This window comes from Cryphonectria parasitica (assembly GCF_011745365.1).
Source record: "Cryphonectria parasitica EP155 unplaced genomic scaffold M406scaffold_1, whole genome shotgun sequence".
NCBI lineage: Eukaryota > Fungi > Ascomycota > Sordariomycetes > Diaporthales > Cryphonectriaceae > Cryphonectria > Cryphonectria parasitica.
The window spans coordinates 5209244-5228245 of NW_024468909.1; the positions used below are offsets into that span (position 1 = coordinate 5209244).

The 19002-nt window shown below is 53.6% G+C and overlaps 5 protein-coding genes across 5 annotated transcripts; 3 read left to right on the forward strand and 2 right to left on the reverse strand.

The window, feature by feature from the left end:
• Nucleotides 1–1810: 1810 nt before the first annotated feature.
• On the forward strand, nucleotides 1811–3759 carry M406DRAFT_245421 (MFS general substrate transporter; the record flags this gene model as incomplete). Its single annotated transcript, XM_040916331.1, has 6 exons — nucleotides 1811–2124; nucleotides 2263–2749; nucleotides 2852–2960; nucleotides 3075–3340; nucleotides 3414–3468; nucleotides 3590–3759. The coding sequence occupies 6 exons, from the start codon at nucleotides 1811–1813 to the stop codon at nucleotides 3757–3759; spliced, it is 1401 nt and encodes a 466-aa protein (XP_040781751.1).
• Nucleotides 3760–8664: 4905 nt separating this feature from the next.
• Nucleotides 8665–9027, forward strand: M406DRAFT_29658 (uncharacterized protein; the record flags this gene model as incomplete). Its single annotated transcript, XM_040919258.1, has 1 exon — nucleotides 8665–9027. A coding segment is annotated over one exon (363 nt), but the record flags the coding sequence as incomplete, so codon positions are not given.
• Nucleotides 9028–10134: 1107 nt separating this feature from the next.
• M406DRAFT_326214 (uncharacterized protein) lies at nucleotides 10135–11230 on the reverse strand (the record flags this gene model as incomplete). Its single annotated transcript, XM_040920056.1, has 2 exons — nucleotides 10135–10182; nucleotides 10424–11230. 2 exons carry the CDS (start codon nucleotides 11228–11230, stop codon nucleotides 10135–10137), a joined length of 855 nt encoding a protein of 284 aa, XP_040781753.1.
• Nucleotides 11231–14484: 3254 nt separating this feature from the next.
• M406DRAFT_59662 (uncharacterized protein) lies at nucleotides 14485–15818 on the forward strand (the record flags this gene model as incomplete). Its single annotated transcript, XM_040924646.1, has 4 exons — nucleotides 14485–14578; nucleotides 14678–14940; nucleotides 15069–15441; nucleotides 15607–15818. The coding sequence occupies 4 exons, from the start codon at nucleotides 14485–14487 to the stop codon at nucleotides 15816–15818; spliced, it is 942 nt and encodes a 313-aa protein (XP_040781754.1).
• An 856-nt stretch (nucleotides 15819–16674) lies between these two features.
• M406DRAFT_336380 (ATP-NAD kinase) lies at nucleotides 16675–18661 on the reverse strand (the record flags this gene model as incomplete). The annotated part of the gene is made up of 4 exons (XM_040921143.1): nucleotides 16675–17120; nucleotides 17206–18113; nucleotides 18162–18481; nucleotides 18584–18661. 4 exons carry the CDS (start codon nucleotides 18659–18661, stop codon nucleotides 16675–16677), a joined length of 1752 nt encoding a protein of 583 aa, XP_040781755.1.
• Nucleotides 18662–19002: the final 341 nt, after the last annotated feature.

Here is a 19002-nt window from a genome sequence, read left to right on the forward strand (position 1 = left end):
CTAGCAGACGCTTTTTACTTCTCGACGCCCCCTGATCAATGGCAACTAATACGACCCATTGATGTCCAATATGTTGGACTAGTGAGTACTCATCAGTAAGGACGCTATGAGAAACAGCTCGAGGCGCTGCCCAACATACGCAGGTGGCCTTTTCCACCGGGAGAGACCTCCCCCTCCCCCCCCCCGGGGAGGCAGCCTTGGGACTGGCTGGCTGGCTTGCTTTTGTTTCTCGGCCCTTGGAAGAGGCAGAGTAAGACACGAGGCATAACCAACCCACATGGCTGGATATACACCGTCTTTCTGGACAATTTCTTTTTCCAGCGGCGTGCCAGCTGTGTTCTTTTTCTTTTCTCCTTTCTTTTCTTCAATCCTGGGGCGCCGGCGCTTGTGTCACCTTGATCCTGGTGTATGTGTTGTACGGGCAGCAAAAGGGACAAAAAGAACGAAAAGAAAAAGGAAAAAAAGTCGAGCGTGCGTCCAGGCTGAGGCCGAATATGTGGATCCTGACCAATATGGAATTGTCATGACTGGCGGGGAAGCAACAAGTTCAGTGGACCATGGGTGAATTTGCCGTGGCGCGCTGCATCAACCTGGACAAGAGCATCCAGGAGGCTACCCTTTCGATGTAAGCCCTCTCGTCTGGCCTCGTAAAGATCTCATTATCACCGCAAATCAGGATGAGTCTAGGAGAATGGGAGAGGAGAGGCCGCTTTCACCCACCGGGACAAGTAAGATCGGGGAGATGAGGAGTCACTCTAAATGTTGATTCTGAGGGTTGAGGGGATGGGCAATGTCCATGAGCAAGACCACTTACGCAGAGGCTTCCGTCATTAAAGCAACTGATAGGCTCATAATAAGAAGAGCACGGGTGGCCTTGATACTATATTTGCAATAATGTAAACAGTTGCTGAAGCTTGATGGGTCAATCTTGTTTTGAGTTTTTGATCTTGGCATTCTATATGAATTCTACTATACATGCATGCATGCATATAGACTTGGAAACGCAAAGTAGAAGAATCTCTTCAAGGCGGCAAGGTGTAATGAGTAACTTGTGCTCCATGGGCTCTTGGAAAAGGCACATAGCGATACCATTGGACTTCTCGATTTGGCCTTGGGGAGCGAACGGTCAGTGCAGATGAGTCCAGGGGGCAAGATCGAGACTCGGTGTATAAAAGACCACGTGGTGTTGTTGATTTCAGTTAGTAGGCGCAACGGTGTCCCTTTGATGGCGCTGGGCTCCGGGTATGTATCTCGATATGACTGGTATTACCTAGCTTTCATCATTTAGATATTCTTCATCAACTTTCAATGTCAGTATTAGATAGTAGTTGACTTTCTGTCTGTGTCTTGCTTCGTGCACGCTCGTGGACTTTGGAATATACAGTGAACACCCTCCATTTCAACGAGTCTTCTAACCCATATCTGCTCCTGCACAGAACTTCATGCTTCCATCACAATCGTTCTCATTCGCTACTCTGAGGCAATCAGAGTAGTCGGTCATCAGCCGCCCCTGAAGTCATGTATCGACCGGAGTGACGGCCCGGCACCAGGGGGGAAGGGGGGTCAGTTCCTCACTTTCACCGCCGAAGATTTACCGCCGGGTCACTGGAGAAGCCGTATGCAAGATATCAAGACAATATTTTTTTGGATTTGACGTTGTCTCTAGCGAAAAGAACTTTTATTCAAGGACTGGGTAGCCGGAGTCCCCCAACGGCTTCTCCCGTCCAACACACACACACACACACACACACACACACACACACACAGCATGGCTACGACGACCCAGACGGCGGTGCTCGACGTACATCAGATGGCCCCGAGCGTAGAGCACGAGCTTCGCCAGATCCGCAGGCCGGCTGCGGCGACGACCTGGTCAAGACACTCGGCGGCAGAAGACATAACTCCTTCATCTGCGGGCGCACGTCCAGGAACACAGCAACCTGCCGTGCCAACAACGACCACGACGACAACGACAAGCCCTCCGTCTCCGCCGTGGCTCAGGCTCAAGATCTTTGGGGTCGCATTCTCCTTCTTTTGTGCCGGCATCAACGACAGCACGCTGGGCCCGCTTGTACCGTATATGCTCACCTCTTTCTCGATCGGGACGGGGCAGATTGCTATCCTGTGAGGCCTTCCCGCCGCCACATTCACGCACACCTGTTTAAACCCGCCCCCACATTAAAAAAAAAACACGACCTGAACTGGCGCCGATGGTCTAGAAAAACTCCCTCCTTTGTTCTTCTCCAGCTGACTTGCCACCAGTTACGCCTCCTCCTTCATAGGCTGGTTCCTGGCGGCCATCACCAATCCACTCCTCACACCTCACCTGACTCTTGGCCAGCTCCTCTGCCTCGGCGCCGCCGTCCAGCTCGTGGCGCAGTGCCTCCGGCCCTGGTCGCCCTTCCCCTTGTTCTGCGTGACCTTTGCCCTGCAAGCCCTGGGCACGGGCTACCAGGATGCCCACGGCAACACGTTTGTGAGCGGGGTGCGGCTTGCGCACCGGTGGCTGGGCTTGATTCACGCCATGTATGCGCTCGCGCTCGTCATGGGTCCGCTGGTGGCCACGTCCATCGCTGCCCACCCGAGCGCCACAGGACGCGGGGTGGTGGGAGGGTCATCGTCGTGGAGGCGGACGTATTTTGTCACGTTGGGCGTGAACCTTGTGAATCTGGCGTGGGTGATGGTTGCGTTTAGGGACTCGCTGGGGAAGATCCACTCGGAGACGGCGAGGGGACGGGCAGACGGATCTGTTGCCGACGAGGAAAGGCGAGAAGACGACGACGACGACGACAACAACAACAACAACAACCACGGTACTCAGCAGCAGCAGGAGCAGCATGACGCAGAGCAGACAGCTTGGTCTGCCCTGCGTGATATGGGCGTAATGCTAAAGGTGAAGGATGTTTGGCTGATCAGCCTCTTCTTCTTCTTCGCCCTAGGGGCATCGATGACCTCGAGCGGTACTTGCAGCAGCAGCTTATACCCCCCCCCCCCCTTTTTTTTTTCCTTCTTTTTCCTTCTCAGAGCCAAGCTTGTGCTGACCATAGTTTGCGTGTGCGGGGTGCCCATCACAGGCTGGGTCGTCGACTACCTCGTCGATGTCCGAGGCGGCAGGCTCTCGAAAGTCGGCTATGTGCCCACAGGCTACTCTGCAGGCCTCTTCCTCGGTCGCCTTTTGCTTCCTGAGCCAACATACCGGTTCGGCGAGAAGCGAGCGCTCTTGGTCTTCTTCGCCATGGCGATTGGATTTCAGCTGGTCTTTTGGCTGGTGCCAAATGTCATTGCGGATGCCACGGCGCTGAGCGTCCAAGGGTTTTTCCTGGGCCCCTTTTTTGCGACTGTAAGTCAAGTCCACACACGCGCCTCAGCGTACGGAGCCAGAAACGACAATATGCATACTAAAAGATGGACAGGGCGTCTCTGTTGCGTCCAAGATCTTTCCACGGAAGATACAGGCAGCAGCCCTCAGTCAGTCTCTCTCTCTTTCTCTCTCTCTCTCTCTCTCTCTCTCTCTCTTTCATTCGTCGAGAGTTTTCCGGGGGTTTCGTCTCACTAATGAAGAATGGGATCTCCCCTCCTCGCCTTACAGGCTTCGTATTTGTTGTTGCCCAAGCAGGGGCGGCCATCTTCCCCTCAATTACGGGCCTGATCGCTGAGAGGGAGGGCGTGCAGGTCCTGCAGCCCATGATCCTGGCCCAGCTGATTGCGGCGACCATCTTCTGGGGGGTTGTGCCCAAGGCCACGGAGCGTAGGGAGTGAGGTAACCCGTCCTGGATGTTGCCATGATGACGTTCAAAGAAGGCCTCGAATTGGGATCGAGGAGAGGAATAGATAAGGGAAGGAGAGGCAGGTAGTCTCGGCGGCCTTGCATGGGACACTAAGTTGGTGATTGAGCCTTTGTCAGAGAGAGCGAGGCACGCGCGCGCGCACACACACACACACAGACAGACAGACAGAGGGTGCTCAGCGGAAACCCGATCCTGGACTGTATGAAGAGCCATCAAGAACGCATAAATCCCGAGGAACAGTATAAATCCCCTCCATCTCTATGACATCAAGAACCCTCGCGTGCAACTTTGCAATGTGAAATATTCTCGAGCAGTACTTTGACCTCTGCCATCTTGGAGATACTCTGGCAAGGGAGGCACCTTGGCTCTGTGCTGCCACAGCACGTGCCGACGACAATGGTTGTCAGGCGCCTCGGGTCTCCCCGTTTCTCCCCTCCTTCTTCCTCCAGTCATAGCTTCAGAAGGCACCCTTCCTTGCGATGGCCACTAGCTTCGAAACCCTTTTGTCTTTCCTCACTCGACTTCGAGGGGTAGTCGAATTATTTGCGTCCATGATCTGCCACGACCGATGCCACAATGCTCCCTCTCTCTCTGCCTCTCCCATGGCTGTAACGAGGCAGCTATCCACCCGCGCGCCCCTTCTCAATTCACTCGAACCAGATTGAGACCATGGGTGTATGTGTGCGTGTCATGCAGAGACACCGCCTCGTCCTGACCACGCCGAGTTACCTCACCTTATTGACAGTGCGGAGCCAGGGCGGGGAAAGAGGCCTGGCCTTTCCTGACGCCATCTCGCGGCCTCTGTTCGTCTTGCAAGTTGACATCCTTCTACACGCGCGTAGTCTGAAAAGAAGAGGGGGGGTTGTTTGTTTCGTCAAGATAAAGCCCTTCTCGGTAGACGTCGGGGAAACTGATGCGGCAAGGGCCGTTTGAGTCTTTAGTCTTGTTTCTTTCTTTGGAGATCTTGAAGAAAGCACGTGCTTCTGCTTTCTGCAAAGCGCTGAAAGGGGAAGCAATGGCCGCAGGTTAAACAGTGTAAACAGGGCAGGTAGAGAGATACCAGGCACATTAAGCGCCACCCTGTCTGCTCCACGATTGCACCCTTTTTCCTCAAGCGTCGGCGGTGCAAACCCGCTTCCCTCTCTCTCTCTCTCTCTACCCTTGGTGTGTGTTGAGAGGAAGATTGATCTAAGGTGTTTTGTCGGTCGGTAAGTCGGTGAAGCTAGGTAAAGCAAGAGGGGTCTGACTCGCATGCAGACGAATTTAGCGACTCGCCGATGGCCACGTGCGTCGTCTACTATCTAGGCTGTGGTTTTTCTTTTTCTTTGTGTGTCTGATGCAGGGGGCGGCGGGGCGGCGACAGAGTGAGAGGAGGAAAGATAGTTCTGGACCTCGTCTCGTCATGTTCATTCTCCTGCCCTTTGAGAAACAGCGCATGTTAGCGCCCATAACGCAAGCGTGCACCGGTACTACAGCAATACTACTGTAGTATGCAGAACTATCTATTTCTGATGGTAGCAGTGGTTACTACCACTCTACAAAAGTTGGAATTATGGGTACCATAGAACGTGCTGGCGCTGGCGCTGGTGCTGGTGCTGGTGCTGATGGTGGCGTTTAGGCTCTAGGAGAGGTTTGGGTGGGCTTGTAACGCTTGGTATCGCGGAGAAGAGATGTCTTTTCTGGAGCTTGAAGCCGCAATGGGTTCTGGACTCTGTTGGACCTGCGGCTGGGTTTTCCTAGAAGGGAACAGTCTGGACACCCGGGGTGTGGGGGACGGCGGCTCGAAGTCTGAAGGGGTGTGGCTCGTGGGGTAAAAGCGATACTACAAAACACAGTATCCTGGTATTACTCTGTACCATTGTACTGGTTCCCGAAGGAAAAAGGTATGTCTGCAAGTATGTTACATATAGCAGCTGCACAGATTGCTTATCTTTACCCGTGCGTGAGCCGGGAGCCTATTATGTATCTGGGTATCATGGCTATCACGGCAGGTCATCCTCGTCAATTGGCCCGGGTTCCATGTACTACGTGCTACTATGGACATGCAACCTGGTGGCCAAAAGCGGCCAAGTGCTGATGAAAGTTTACCTCAACATGATCCGATCTCAACTGCCACAGGATGCAACCCGCACCGCATGAATCAGGCTTTGTGAATCCAAGTTACGAAGTAAAGCCACGGCGGACCAGGACCCTGAGCGTCAGTGAAATCGTCGATCGATTCTTGAACCATTGATTCTTGGAAAATGAGCAGGATATCGTGTGCCACGGTACGACTCTCGGTAGAATTTCTCATTTTCAGGTCGCTAGGCCTGTTTAGAGGGGGCAAAGAGTCATAATGGGTGGCATGTCGAGATCTGCTCAGACACCACGCAAATATTACATACAGATCACATGTGGCGAACAGCCTTGCGCAACATTATTTGGAAAGGAAAGAGAAGAAAAAATAGAGAGAAAACATGCGAAATTGTCTTGGCTGTGGTCGACCCACACATCGCACGGTTGGAGGGGAACACGCGTCAAAATCGCTGGAGACGGTGGCCAATATTGAGGGCTCAACATCTTGGCAGCAGCGCTCAGACCAGCACAGCTTGAAAAAAGGAGCCAAACTTGGTAACATGATGTAACATGTGTGTCGGCGTGCAAGAAGAAGAGGAAAAAAGAGAGAGGGACAGGAAGAGTGAGAAGCGTGATTCACAGAATACGAGTAATTCGTCATCGTCACCGCTATCGAATGTTTTAATGGTGGTCCCCGCGACAGGTCTCGAAACTGGCGAGTACAAACTTAGAAAGAACAAGTGGGCAGCAGTAGCAGACGCGCCTCAATTCTGGGTCATGACTGGCTCCCAGCCCTTCCCCCTTGTCGTTCCCCTTCGCTCGTGTTCCAGCTGCGAGCTTCCCCTGGCCTGTCCTTTTGTGTCCCCGAACCTGCAGGTCGTCGGTGACTACTGATATGAAAACATTGTATATGTGCCAGGGGAACAATCAATTGACTCGAGCAGGGCAAGGAAAAAGAGGAAAAAAAAGAGAGAGAAGGGGATCCGTCTCACCAAGGATAAGGTTCCTGCTGCTCCACATTCAATGAGATAATATGATACCATCGAGAAAAGCGACAGTGTGAACGAAGAGACAGGAGAGAGCGAGAGAACAAGGAAACAAGGCCAGGACAGGGAGCCAGGGCAGTACAGCTCTCATCCCTGAGGGTTCGAAGGTTTATTGCCAGTACCAGCCTAGTGCGAGTCGTGGCACCCCGTACCCTGGCATACAGGCATGAGCCAATAGACGATGTCGCTCAAGGCTATCGACTACCTAAAACAGTAAGAGGACACTCAAAGTCAGACGGCAAAACATCATGGGAATATCCGCGGGTGGGCCCAATAACGGCTCAGGGGCAAGGGAAAAGAGAGCGAACTAGAGGGTTCACTAGGCTCGCTGGCTGGCTATGGGAGACCTCCTGCCCTCCAATTGCCAGAAGCTTGTTGTGTCCGTGCGAGGTTGAGCTGCTATGTGCTAGGGGTGGGGGGCCTCACAGGTGCTAGTAGACATGCTAGAGACCGCTAAGCGAACCCCCTTCTGTGCCACAAGCGCACCACTACGTCTTGTCTGTCTCTGACCCTCTGGCATGAGACTCGTCGACCAGGATACGGTTCACATGTTCCAGGGTGCTTGTTCCCCTTCAAATCTCATTTCCCATTTGCTATCTTGCGCGCCTCCCCAAGGCAAAACAGATCGTCCTCCTCTCCCGTCCCGCTCTCTCTCGTCGTTTCGTCTATTTGTTGTTTATGTTGTTTTGTGTGTGTTTTTATTTTTTGGGGGTTGATCAATACGAGTGAACTACCGAATTCTCCCCCTCCACTCCTTGGCCAACGGCAAAAGAGCGAAACTCGAGTGACTGGCCTTCGTCCAGGTGTGACTCTGTCTGCCCCTCTCCTAGTCAACTCCAGTCAAGGAAATCGAACGAGGCCAACCTCCCAAGCTGTACTGCGTTGCGTTCCTCAGATCTGTTTCGCAACCACTACATCGCAACAACACTACCTTCGTCTCAGGTCCCCTGCACACGTCCCTGGAGCTTTCCTCTCCAGTGAATAAACAGCCTGTTGATCCTCCTTCCTGGCTAGCGACGCTCGCAATCTCTCGAGATACAGATGGACCGGCAGTAAACAGCTGTGCCACCCCCCCCCCTCCAGAACGCTATTCTGTTCTTCTTCCCGCGTCCTCTGCCTTCCTGGTATCTCGACGGTCTGATCCCAACCTGGCGCTGGCACCATAACCATCTGATCGCCTAGACCATTCGAAAGCACAAACACTTTACGTACTGTAAGTCACAGAGAAGCATGTGCCACTGGGTCCCACCAGCCCACCGCCTGGTCCCTCCCCCTTCCACTCCCCCTCACAAATACTATGGAGAGGGAGAGAGACACAGGGCAGAGAGAAAAGACCCTTCTCCTTATAATTTGCTAGCCAGATTCTGACAATCCCCCCCCCCCCAGGTCTACTACACCGCCCGCACGATCATCCTCGACCTTCTTTAACTCCCAATATTTGGTATTCCAAGCTGGCAGTTCAATCGACACTAGCCGCCAGACAAATTGGTCACCTGGCATAATTATTCTTCTTGCAACATATACCCAACCCGCCCTCCGAAGACGACATACCAGTCGCCTTCAACGTGACAACTTGTCAACCCAACGGCGTGCCACTTGTCTCGCACACACTCTCTTCCACCATGGCCTCGTCCACTGAGAAGGCGGACACCACCGCCAAGACCACTACTGAACTCGCCGACAACAAGAGTCCTGCGAAGATAACAACCTCGAATCTCGCCCCATCGCGGGCTGCCTCCACTACGCCCTCGCAGTCTATCGAGCTCCGCCGCCCCTCTGACATCTCCACCCCTACTACCGCCCACAATGACGGCCTGAACCCGTTCGACACCGACCTGGAGGCCATGGTCTCCTCGCGGACGCTGACAGTTGGGGACGACTCATGCGGCATGAAGTCCACGACCAACGTCAACATCAAGGGCAGTAGCCCAGACTGCCAGGTGTGGCCTGGCAAGGACCACTGGAAGAAGAAGGCCAAGACGGCCCGCGTCAACCGCCACTCGTGCCAGATGCTCGCCAAAATGAGCAAGCGCAACAGGATAATAGCCAAGATCTCCATCATCGCCTTGATCCTGGCCATTGCCCTCGCCGTCGGCCTGGGCGTGAGCAAGTCCCTTGGTGCCGCAATTTGGAGCCCCAAGGGCAACTGAAGTGCGACGTTGGATGCCACTCAGCTGTGTGTGACTCCCGCCATCAGTGTGGTTTGTGGGGTGTGCCGACATATTCAGTTTGGCTACTCACATCCGGCATGTTCAGACACGCCGACCACAAACAACACGCGTGACCATCATACCACCCCAACCACCACCACCCTCCCCATCCTTGGGACCACTCGATATCAGACGACCAAAGCAATGTATCTCTCCTCTGTACATACTCTGGACATTCACCGACTCCCATGCTTTCACCCTGACTTTGGGGCCCCCAATTACGACTACGAGAAGCAAGATACTGGACATTGCAAGCACTTTTGAGACTTGTACGGCGTTTCTGGAGTCAAAACAAACACAAATGAACAATCGACAAGATCGACTCGGCGTTGGCGTTCTCGGAGCCTGACCTAACGGGCCCAGCTATCCATGTCTGTCCCGCCTATTGGTTGGCAGCTTTTTTCTTTTTTTTCTTTTTTTTATCCTAATTTTTCTTTTTTTCCCCCTCCTGGGATCTTGCTACTGTTGTGCTGGATATCCGTAAGAGGGAGTCGGAAGAACGGACGAGCGCGAGCCTTGTTTGACATTTATTATTATGCTAGCGCGGGTGAAACAGGAATGTCGCCATTCGCGGAGGACAGAAGACCCGATACAGACGAATTGTCTTGTCTTGCGCATACCATTAGGGAAGCTTAGGCCCGATCAGGATGTTTTATACCCAATTTGAAAGAAACGATGAGGCCTACATTATTTGCAGGGCCCTCTTCTACGACCGATTGTCCTTCATCTTCAACACCCTCTCCTTCTATGCTATTTGCCCATGTGATACCGTTCTCCAATGTTTGTGTCGTAGTTAGTACTGGTCAGGTCACTTGCAATGCTTCAGTCACGCTTTACGGCCCAGCAGCTCACACAAATCCTGGAGACGCACGAGAGCACGAGGCAGGGTTTGCTTGACAGGCGAAAATGGTCACACTGCGGTTCACAATTGATCACAAACAGGCAGGCAGTCATAGGTCACCCACACAAGGCACATATGCGGTCTCAGATTGCACTGGGCAAGGGAAGTGGAGGGGTGTCACATGCAGAAGTGTATTATTGATGCCTCGAGACAGCATGTTCATCTGGCTCTTCATCGCTATGCTATGATCAAATCAAACGAAGAAGAAAAAGTGGCAGCGTCCGACTGCAGGTACAGTACTCCGCCCCTGAAGAAAGGCCAACCGCATCTCGCTATCATGTCTCTAGCATTCAGCTAGATCAGAAGCGGCCCCTCTCTTCGCAGCAGCAGCAGCAGAAACAAAGGGCGCCAAGAAGGGCAGAAGAAAAGAGACGGAGAGGTGAGAGTGGAGAGGGGAGGTCAGGACAACCGCCGTCGACTTACCTCTGCCAGGAGGCACGTGTCACCCGCGCCAGTGAGAGGAACACGCACGAACCCGTCGTCCTGGGGCAACTCGGCCTTCGCCTTCTCGTCCAACTCGTATTGCTGCTGCGCCTCCGGCCGGAACACGCTCGCCTTGCCCAGCACCGCCGTCTGCCGCATGAAGGCCGGGGCGGGGTCAAACTGCTCGTCCATGTCTTCGTCCGGGACGACGTACCATGGCTTCGGGACTAGGGATAGGCCGGCGACGATGGCAGTGGGGTTTTCGGACCGGGTCCCGATGCCTAGGGCGGCTGCGGTGGAGGAGACGGTGGCGGAGGAGGCGGTGCTCAGACGGTGAGACGAGGACGCTGGGCCAGGGGTAGCGCTGGAGCAGCGGCTGATCGAGGAGGTAGAGAAGGACGGGGCCGGCAGGGTAGGGGCTGTGAGGGTGTTGGCTACGTTGTTGTAAGGGGAGCCGTTGCAACCTAAGCCGAAGTCCTGCGCCCGCGCCCGGTCGGCCTTGTGGGTGGGGAGAAGGTTGCCGTAGCGGCCCATGGTGAAGTCCTGCTGCATTTCCAGGTCGACGTTGACGTCTTTGGGAATGATGGTGGTGGTGGTGGTGGTGGTGGATGTGGCGTCGACGGGACGAGGGGTTCCTAGGCAGCTTGTCAGCCAGGCTGCGATGGAATTGGTGTATTTCACCATCTTGGACGTGGAGCGGCGGTGCTTGTCCATTTTCTCTAAGCGCCGGGTGTAGTAGACCGTCAAGGCGAAGCCTAGGGGAATCAGGGTAATTAGAGAGTAGAGGGGCAGGTAGTTGGTCTTCATGATGCCCGGGTTGGGGGGTTGGGGTGTAAATACTGGCATCGAGGAGGACTGTTGTTCTGGTCGGTCAGTGCAAGTATTGATGGGATTTGTGTAGTCTCCAAGACCCAGTATGGTAGGTCAGTAATTACGTGGTCAGATCAGGAAAGGAAACGAGCTTTGAGGTTCTCGTTTATATTGGTAGAGGCTTGGGAATCTCGCATGCTGTCACCCAGCTGCGGTCTTTTGACAACTTACCTGTTTATCAACAATCTGGGTTCCAGCCCTCACGCACCTCACTTAACACACCATCTGTTCATTTAGTGACGAGTCTCTCAGTTCATCGGATAACAATTCAGTCTCATCAACTGGCAGTCACCATCCACTGCGGTGTCGAAAGTTGGCGGGTTTGTTGTCTTTACATATAAAATAGAGGTAAAGTGAGGAGTTCTATTCTCAATCTTCTTTTCGTCTGTACAATAGCTTTGTGTTTTCTACGTCCAAGAGCATGCCCTTTGATTCATGAATCTGTGCTTCCTTTCATGGCGATTCGGTTAAGACACACAAAGACTTTTTTAAACGAACGCAGTCCTTTGTTTTTATTACCTAGGCTGCACAAACCTTTGAAGCTGCAGGTGGTGAATCTCTTCCATCTCAATGCGGGTTCTCAACCTGTGTGAGGATCCGGGTGTGTGATATCACATCAACTGCTCGTCATGACCATGCAATGCTTTGATATCCGTCAGGAGGAAGATGGACAGAAGTCACTATTAGAGAAGACAGCAGTAGTTGCTGACAAGAAAGCATATGAATCTATTAGATTCAAGTACCGAAATGCCCCAAGCATATCTTGTCTAAAACGCAACTGACAAACCGAGCCTCTAGAATGTATTTCTATTGTATAATAGCTGGAATGTCTCATAATGATGCATTGGATATTATATGATCTTCTAAGATGACTTTCGTGGCACTGTGGTTTGTTTGGACGCTACCTTCTTAATGCAGTAGATGACTGTATTTATATACGACGATGTGTTTCAGGTGCAGCCAATCGTAATAATTTACTTACATGATGATGGTCACTCAGACATTATTAGTCGTGATTTGATACAGTTGGGGAACAAATATCGAATCGCTGAGGCTGTCGAGGGTCATTACCAGGTCGACTGTTCGCTACTGCTATGTACTCGAAATTAAATGTATTCCGAGATCTCGGTAATAGCATGTTGACATACCAACACGCATAACACACATAATCAACAACATCCTTCAAATGTCCATAAAAAGTGATCATTTGTCCTCGAAGACGATCTCACATCTATGTTGTGCCGAATCTGGCCTTGGCGGGTAATTCCTTGGTCCGGCAGTCTTGGCTCCGACAAAGCGCACGCCCCAAGCACACGTTCAAGATTCAAAACACCATGAGATGAAATCCAGGGTGAAGATTCCAAAAAGGACCACGAGCAAGCAGAAAGCTTTTCTAAATTTGGCTCTCTTGGCAGTGTCTCCCTCATGCACTGGTCGCTTCTTGATTCCTCTCGGGATGATAAAATAGCCAATTGGTCTAGACCCAAGGCGACTTATACGTCTTCAAGAAGTTGTCCACTTGGAAGAATATGGGCGCGGAAGGCGGGTGGTTGCATGCGGTAGGTGAACTGGCTGGTATGTACGTCGGTGAGAAGTAGAAGTCTGCGATCTGACTTTATGTTGTCTCTCTTGAAACGACTCGTGTCACCTTGGAGCACATCTACTATGCGAGGCTGACGTTTCCTGGGGGACGTTCCACACTGGGAGTCGGCAGTGAAGATGGCAGGAAAGGGTGTGGTGCAGTGTGACCATCCGGGGTGGACGGGGGGGAGGGGGATTCAAAGAGGTCTGGGGGAGAGGGGCTTGATCCAGTGTTTCGTTTCAAGGGCCTGCGCTACTGCAGCCCTGCGCACTGCACTGCGCTGCAGAGCAGGGCCCAATTATTGACTGGCTGAACACTTTGCTCGTATACGTCTCTTCAGTACTACTTTCTTATGGTAACTTGTGAAATATTTACTCTTGAGGCTGTACGGACTGAGTTGTCTGTTTCTTTCTTGCCTATGCGTTTGAAGAAATTGCCTTTGACAAGGTGCAACCGCCGCATATCAACTCGATCAACCGTAGCAATCCACGCATCTCCTCCGCTCATTACCCAAATAAATTAGTCCCAAGAGCCCTATAAAAAAAAAAAGAAGTAATCAACCATGAACCTCGAGGTCGGTTGCAGCACGTGTCAGGACGCAGGGAAAATGGGTTACCACCTCGCAGGCTCTTCTGGACCAAGATGTTGTTGACATCTCTCGGCTTGCTTGGACGTCTTGGCTCTGTGATTTCCTTGGCAAGGTCTCAAGACTGCCTGACCCACAAATGCGGTCAACGCAACCACCCGCCCAGCCTAATCGCTTGTACTATGTATGCTACTTATTGTAAGGGCCCAATTCACGTACCGTCCGATCACCGCCGTGGCTGCTTTGACCTTCTCTTGGCTACAACAGCCAAGGTGAATCATATCTGGGTCCTCAAACGGGACGGACGACCAACTAAAAGGTGTCCAAAGCAACTGGGAGCGTGCACAGGTTTCCACCACGGTATCGACTTGTCATATCTCCTCCCTCCTCCTCCTCTCTTCTGGTAGATGACTGGCCGAGGTCTCCACCGTCTGGACTGTCTTATCCTAGAGGACATGTATGAGGAGGTCTCTTGGCGGGTTGGTGGTGGTGGATCTCGCCGTGTGGTCCAAAGAATATCCTTCTAGCTCCCCCCTCTTCCTCCACCAAAATAATAGCCTTGTTGCTTTTTTCTGGGGTTGAGGGTCGACTGGATCATCACGATGCCTCCATGTCTGGTATGCCACGGCATCCCGGATAGCTGCTTGGCGGACGCATCAAGTGGATCGTCACTGTTGAGGGGGGAAGAACGTCTGGTGTGAGAGACAGAAGAATTGCCACTTCAGAGTCTGGATGCATGCTCGCTCGCACACCCTTGGTCTTCCCCATTTCCGTGCTTCACATATATGCCTCATCCCTCCCACTCGCCATAGTGAACAGTTTGAGATGTTCTTTCCCTCTCCTCAGCTGTGCTCGAACGAATCATCACTCTAATCACATCTCCCCCCTTCCCACGGCGCCCGCTGGTCGAGCTGGTTCTATCGTCGCCCCTCCCCTTGTCTTCTCTTGTGTGTTGCAATTATCATCACTCCATTAATCAAGTCGTCGAGCCCAGGAGGTCGTGTAATATAACCCTCATCGAAAATGGTTGCTTATCGCATTGTGCTCCTGGCCGGCGCCGCCGCCGCCCTGCCACTGAACATCAACCTCGGAGCCTACTCGCCAGCATTGGTAGTCGGTAAGCAAGCAGACCCCAACCTAATCACTGCCCCTGAGGCAATTGTCCTCGCGAGATCAATGTTCGGTTTCACTGACCACAGATTGTTGCTGCCCACAGGTGATGGTGAGATCAGCTTCGGAGGCAACCAGGATGTGTCCGCGCTCATGAGCACACTCGAGGGGGCCGCAGTGACGGCGGCGAATGGGGCAACAACCGCCGCCGCCGCTCAACCAGCAGCAGCAGCACCAGCAGCACCAGCGGCTGCCGCGAGCCCATCGACTGCTGCAGTCGAGACCCAGGCAATCGAGCAGAATAGTGTGGCTGAGCCTTCTGCTGTCCCTGTATCCGAGGCCACCAAGGACGCAACTATCGCGGAGCAGGTGAGTCTTGAGGTGCGAAACGATATCACCCCTCTCTTTAAGCTTCTGCCATTCGGCACATCCTACCACCTCTGCACAACGAGGGTTGACAGATCACTAACCCTCGCTCTCCCTTACCTCCTCAACAGGCCCAACAGATCGCTGCTCTCCAGGGAATGGGCAAGGTAGTCCTACCTCGGGGCGATGCAGAGGCCATTGACGACGACGTCGACGTCGACGCCAACGATGACGAGGAGAGCTCCAGCATCGCCAAGCGCGACTTCGCCAGCTTCGACCGGGCGCTCAAATTCGCCGAGGCCGCACTGCAGAAGGGCCCTAAAGTCCAGCTGGGAACCGGCAGCGACGGCTCCGGCGTCGGCATCATCGTGGACAACAACCAGGAGGCCGCCGCACGCGCAGGCACGGGCACGACAGCCGCCAAACGGGACCTGCCTGGTGCTGCCGCCGCGGGCCCCAAGGTCAAGGTCACCACCATGTACGTGCGCTCTGGCATCCCTTCCTGTGAGTATGAATAGCGATGTGTCCTTTCCTTGTCTCTGGCTCCGGGCTCCCACACTGTGTTTCAACAGATGAACGAGAATTCAGAACCTTTGTTTTTTGTTCTGCTTCTTCTTCTCCTTTTTCGTCCCTCGGACTAACATATCCCGTGTCTTTCTCTCTCTTCAGCCCTTCAGAGCGGTGAGCAGATGACCGCCCGCGACCTTGACAACGTGAACGACAACGCCGTGCCGCGTTACGAGACGATACAGATCGCACCCAACAAGAGGGAGGCGAACCACAACCCCAATGCCATCGACGCCGTGAACCTGAATGTCAATGGTGACCAGGGCGTGACCATGACATTTGTGGAGACTGTCGAGGATGGCGAGGACGCATGAAATGCAAGGAAGGGGTATTATGTCGATTAAATTGTAAGACCGGAGCGGGGAGGGAGAGAGGGAGAGAGGGCCCTTTCTGGTACTATATGTAATTTTACATCGTGTCCGTGGAGTTTGCATGGGCACCATCACGGAATACCCACTTGAGTAGATAGTAATCGGCTGACGGGTGTATGAGATTCCCCCAATCACAGTGATGAGAAAAGGACCAGCATTTGACTTTGAGAGGCAAAATTACACCGTTCGTGACAACAATTCGGTCGGAGAATCTGTGACAAGTTCTCCCAGACTGTCAGCAGTGGCCCTGGGAGCTGTAGTGGTCATTGTGCGTGTGTGGTCTGGGGTCCGGCGGCTCGACACGTTTCAGGAAGCGCCAGGCAAGGCCGCAAAGATGCCGCGAGAGGCGCAAGAGACATCCCAGCTTGAAGGGCTGAGCTTGTTTCAGGAACACATCTCTTGAGTTCGGATCGAATCAGCCCTGTAGCTATTTCCGACGGGACGCTGAGCAGAGAAGGCTGTGGGTTTTATGTATTTCCAGGTCCGATGTCGTGTTTTCTAGTATCGCTGAGACTGGGGTCGGAGGTTGTGACGGACGGTGGCAAGTGAAAAGAATGAGAATCCCGTCGAGCTTTGTCGATCGAATTGGCAGGCGTGATCGCCCGTGAATCCAAGGGTTTCTCACTCTATAAATCTACCGGCCGTGTGTATATCGTGCTCTTAGGCATATGTATCCAATATCTTAACCGTCGTTCCCAAAAACTGATGCATAACCTTCTCATAACGATGCACCGCAGCAGGGAGAAGGAAAAAGGAGCAAAATGATGAACAGCCTGGTCCTGCTGGGGGATTGATCTCATCAGTGATCCCACTCCCGGAAGGCCTTCTGCTTCTGTCTGGTGTTCCAGCCTAGCTTGCCGCTGATACTGTTCACCCAGTCCTCGCTGCGCCGTCCCTGCGCCTGTACGCTCGCAAACGGGTACCGGCTTGCTGAGATGGTGACGTAGTCGCCGGGCAACAGCTCAAGCCGCTCGCGGCCGTCAAACGAGGCCCACGAGCTGGTCCGCGCGCTGTAGGGGACGCCGACGCGCAGGACGATAGTGTCGGGCAGGATGATGGGCCGGAAGTTGAGGGTGTGGGCGCAGATGGCCGTCACGAGCATCACGGGATTCTCTGGATGGCAGAGGGATCCGCCGGCCGCAAGATTGTACGCGGTCGAGCCGGTGGGTGTGGAAACGCAGACACCATCGGCAAGGACGGAGGTGAAATGCTCGTCATCACCGAATATCTCGCAGAAAGACATTGCTGGCCGCCTCTCTCAGTAAGAGTCTCCAGAAAAGAATGAAAGGTACGGTCAAAGGAAGAAAAGAGAAGAAAAAAAGAAGCTTACTAGGGTTCGGCCCGCGGTCCACCACGATCTCGTTGAGTATTTCATACGTCCCATCTGGCTTGTGAGTGTGCTCGTTTTCCCTCTCTTCGCCGATGAGTTCTTCCACCAGGTCGCGCTCAGCCTGTGGCACTTCCTCGTCTGCTTGTGTCTGGCCATCGGCTTCACCGACTGTCTTGCCATCTGTGATCATGGCCTGCTTTCTTCTCCTCTTCTGGCTCCTCATAATAGTACCCTCGAACCGCAGCCGTAAGCTCACCGTCACGCCCTCCTTAAAAGCCCCGGTAAGTGTGTTGCGGTAGTCCTCGAAGTCGAATTTGGTCAAGAAGCCCAGGCTCCCCAGCGCAAAGCTGAGCACAGGAGGCACGATCCTCTGGAAGAGCCAGCTGGCGTACAAGACGGTTCCGTCACCGCCGAGAGTGATGGCAAAGTCAAATGTGTGTGGCCTGGTATGGCACATACGCTCGTCCCACCATCTCAGCCGCCTGGAGATACTCTCGCTGTTCTCTTCCTCCAGCTCTCCAGCCTGCACGTAGTCCTTCCGTATCTCCTCGACCAAGCCGGGCGCATCAAATTGTTTGTTGGTCTTGAGCTCTCTTTCCAGGTAGACTGTATACCTGACGTCCCTGTCCTTGTCCAACAGCCACCTGACCAACTCCCTTGTCTTGGGAACAAGATCGCGGTCGTAGATCTTGGTCAATATGAAAATGTTGCGCACCCGAAACTTCAGCCTCATGCTCCCCAGCCGCCGGCTCAGCTCCCGCACGCCCCACGCCATCTCGCTCAGCTGCTTCTTGGTCAACAGCCTGCTATGCAGCACGTCGGGATCCAGGCCGGCCTGGTCAACCTCGGAGGGTGTCGCCTTGGCCATCTGCTTGGCCCAGTTGTGCTCGTCCGTCTGGCCCACGTCGCTGCTGGCATCACTACCGTTGCCATTTCCTCGGGACAGAATCGCGCACTTGCCCTTGGGCTCGACCAGGCGGTCGCCGAGACCGTTCTCGTGTGCTGAGCTGCCATTGATCACCGTGTTCGCGTGGACCTGGGGCGGCGGTGGCGGCTGGTCGTGGTGATCAGCAGAGGTTTTGTCGCTACTGTTGCTGTTGCTGGTACCATGCTGTTGCTGTTGCTGTTGCTGGGCGTGGCGGGCGCGGCGCTGGGACTCGAGGAACTGGTGGACGAGGCATTGCGTCTTGTCGTCCTCGCGGGGCCGGGGTCGCTGGGACTCGGAGGGGACGAGGGAGCTCTTGCGACGGTGGACATTGGCAGCATCGAATGTGACCTGGAGAAGTTGTCAGGAGGAAACGAACAGAGAAGACAAACAGACAGGAAGAAAGCAAGGGGGAAAGCAGAGAGGATAAGGCAGCGACCAGGGCATTGTTACCTCCACAGCCTTCGCATCCTCATCGCTGGCACTGGAGTGCGGGTCCTCAAAGGACACGTGCCTATCCTCAGTGCCCATGATCATGTATATGTGTGAGTATTTGTTGTTGTTGGCCAATCAATGAAAGGAAGGCCCTGTTCTTGGTCAAACCAAGATCCAGGGAGCTCGAGTGATGGAGATGGGATGCATTCAGGCGGTAAAGCGGCATCCTAGTAGAGCAGCAGCGACTGTCGGAGGTAGCGGGGTACTGCTTCCCTGAACTGCCGATGTCATAGCTCTCTCATAGTGCATACTACTGTTGCAATACCCCTAATTAATAGTACAGTAACGCCATGCCGTAGCACTACACTAAGCCTTCCTACGAGACTATCACTAATCAATATTACTTGCCAGCCCGATTTAGATACAACACCTGGCGG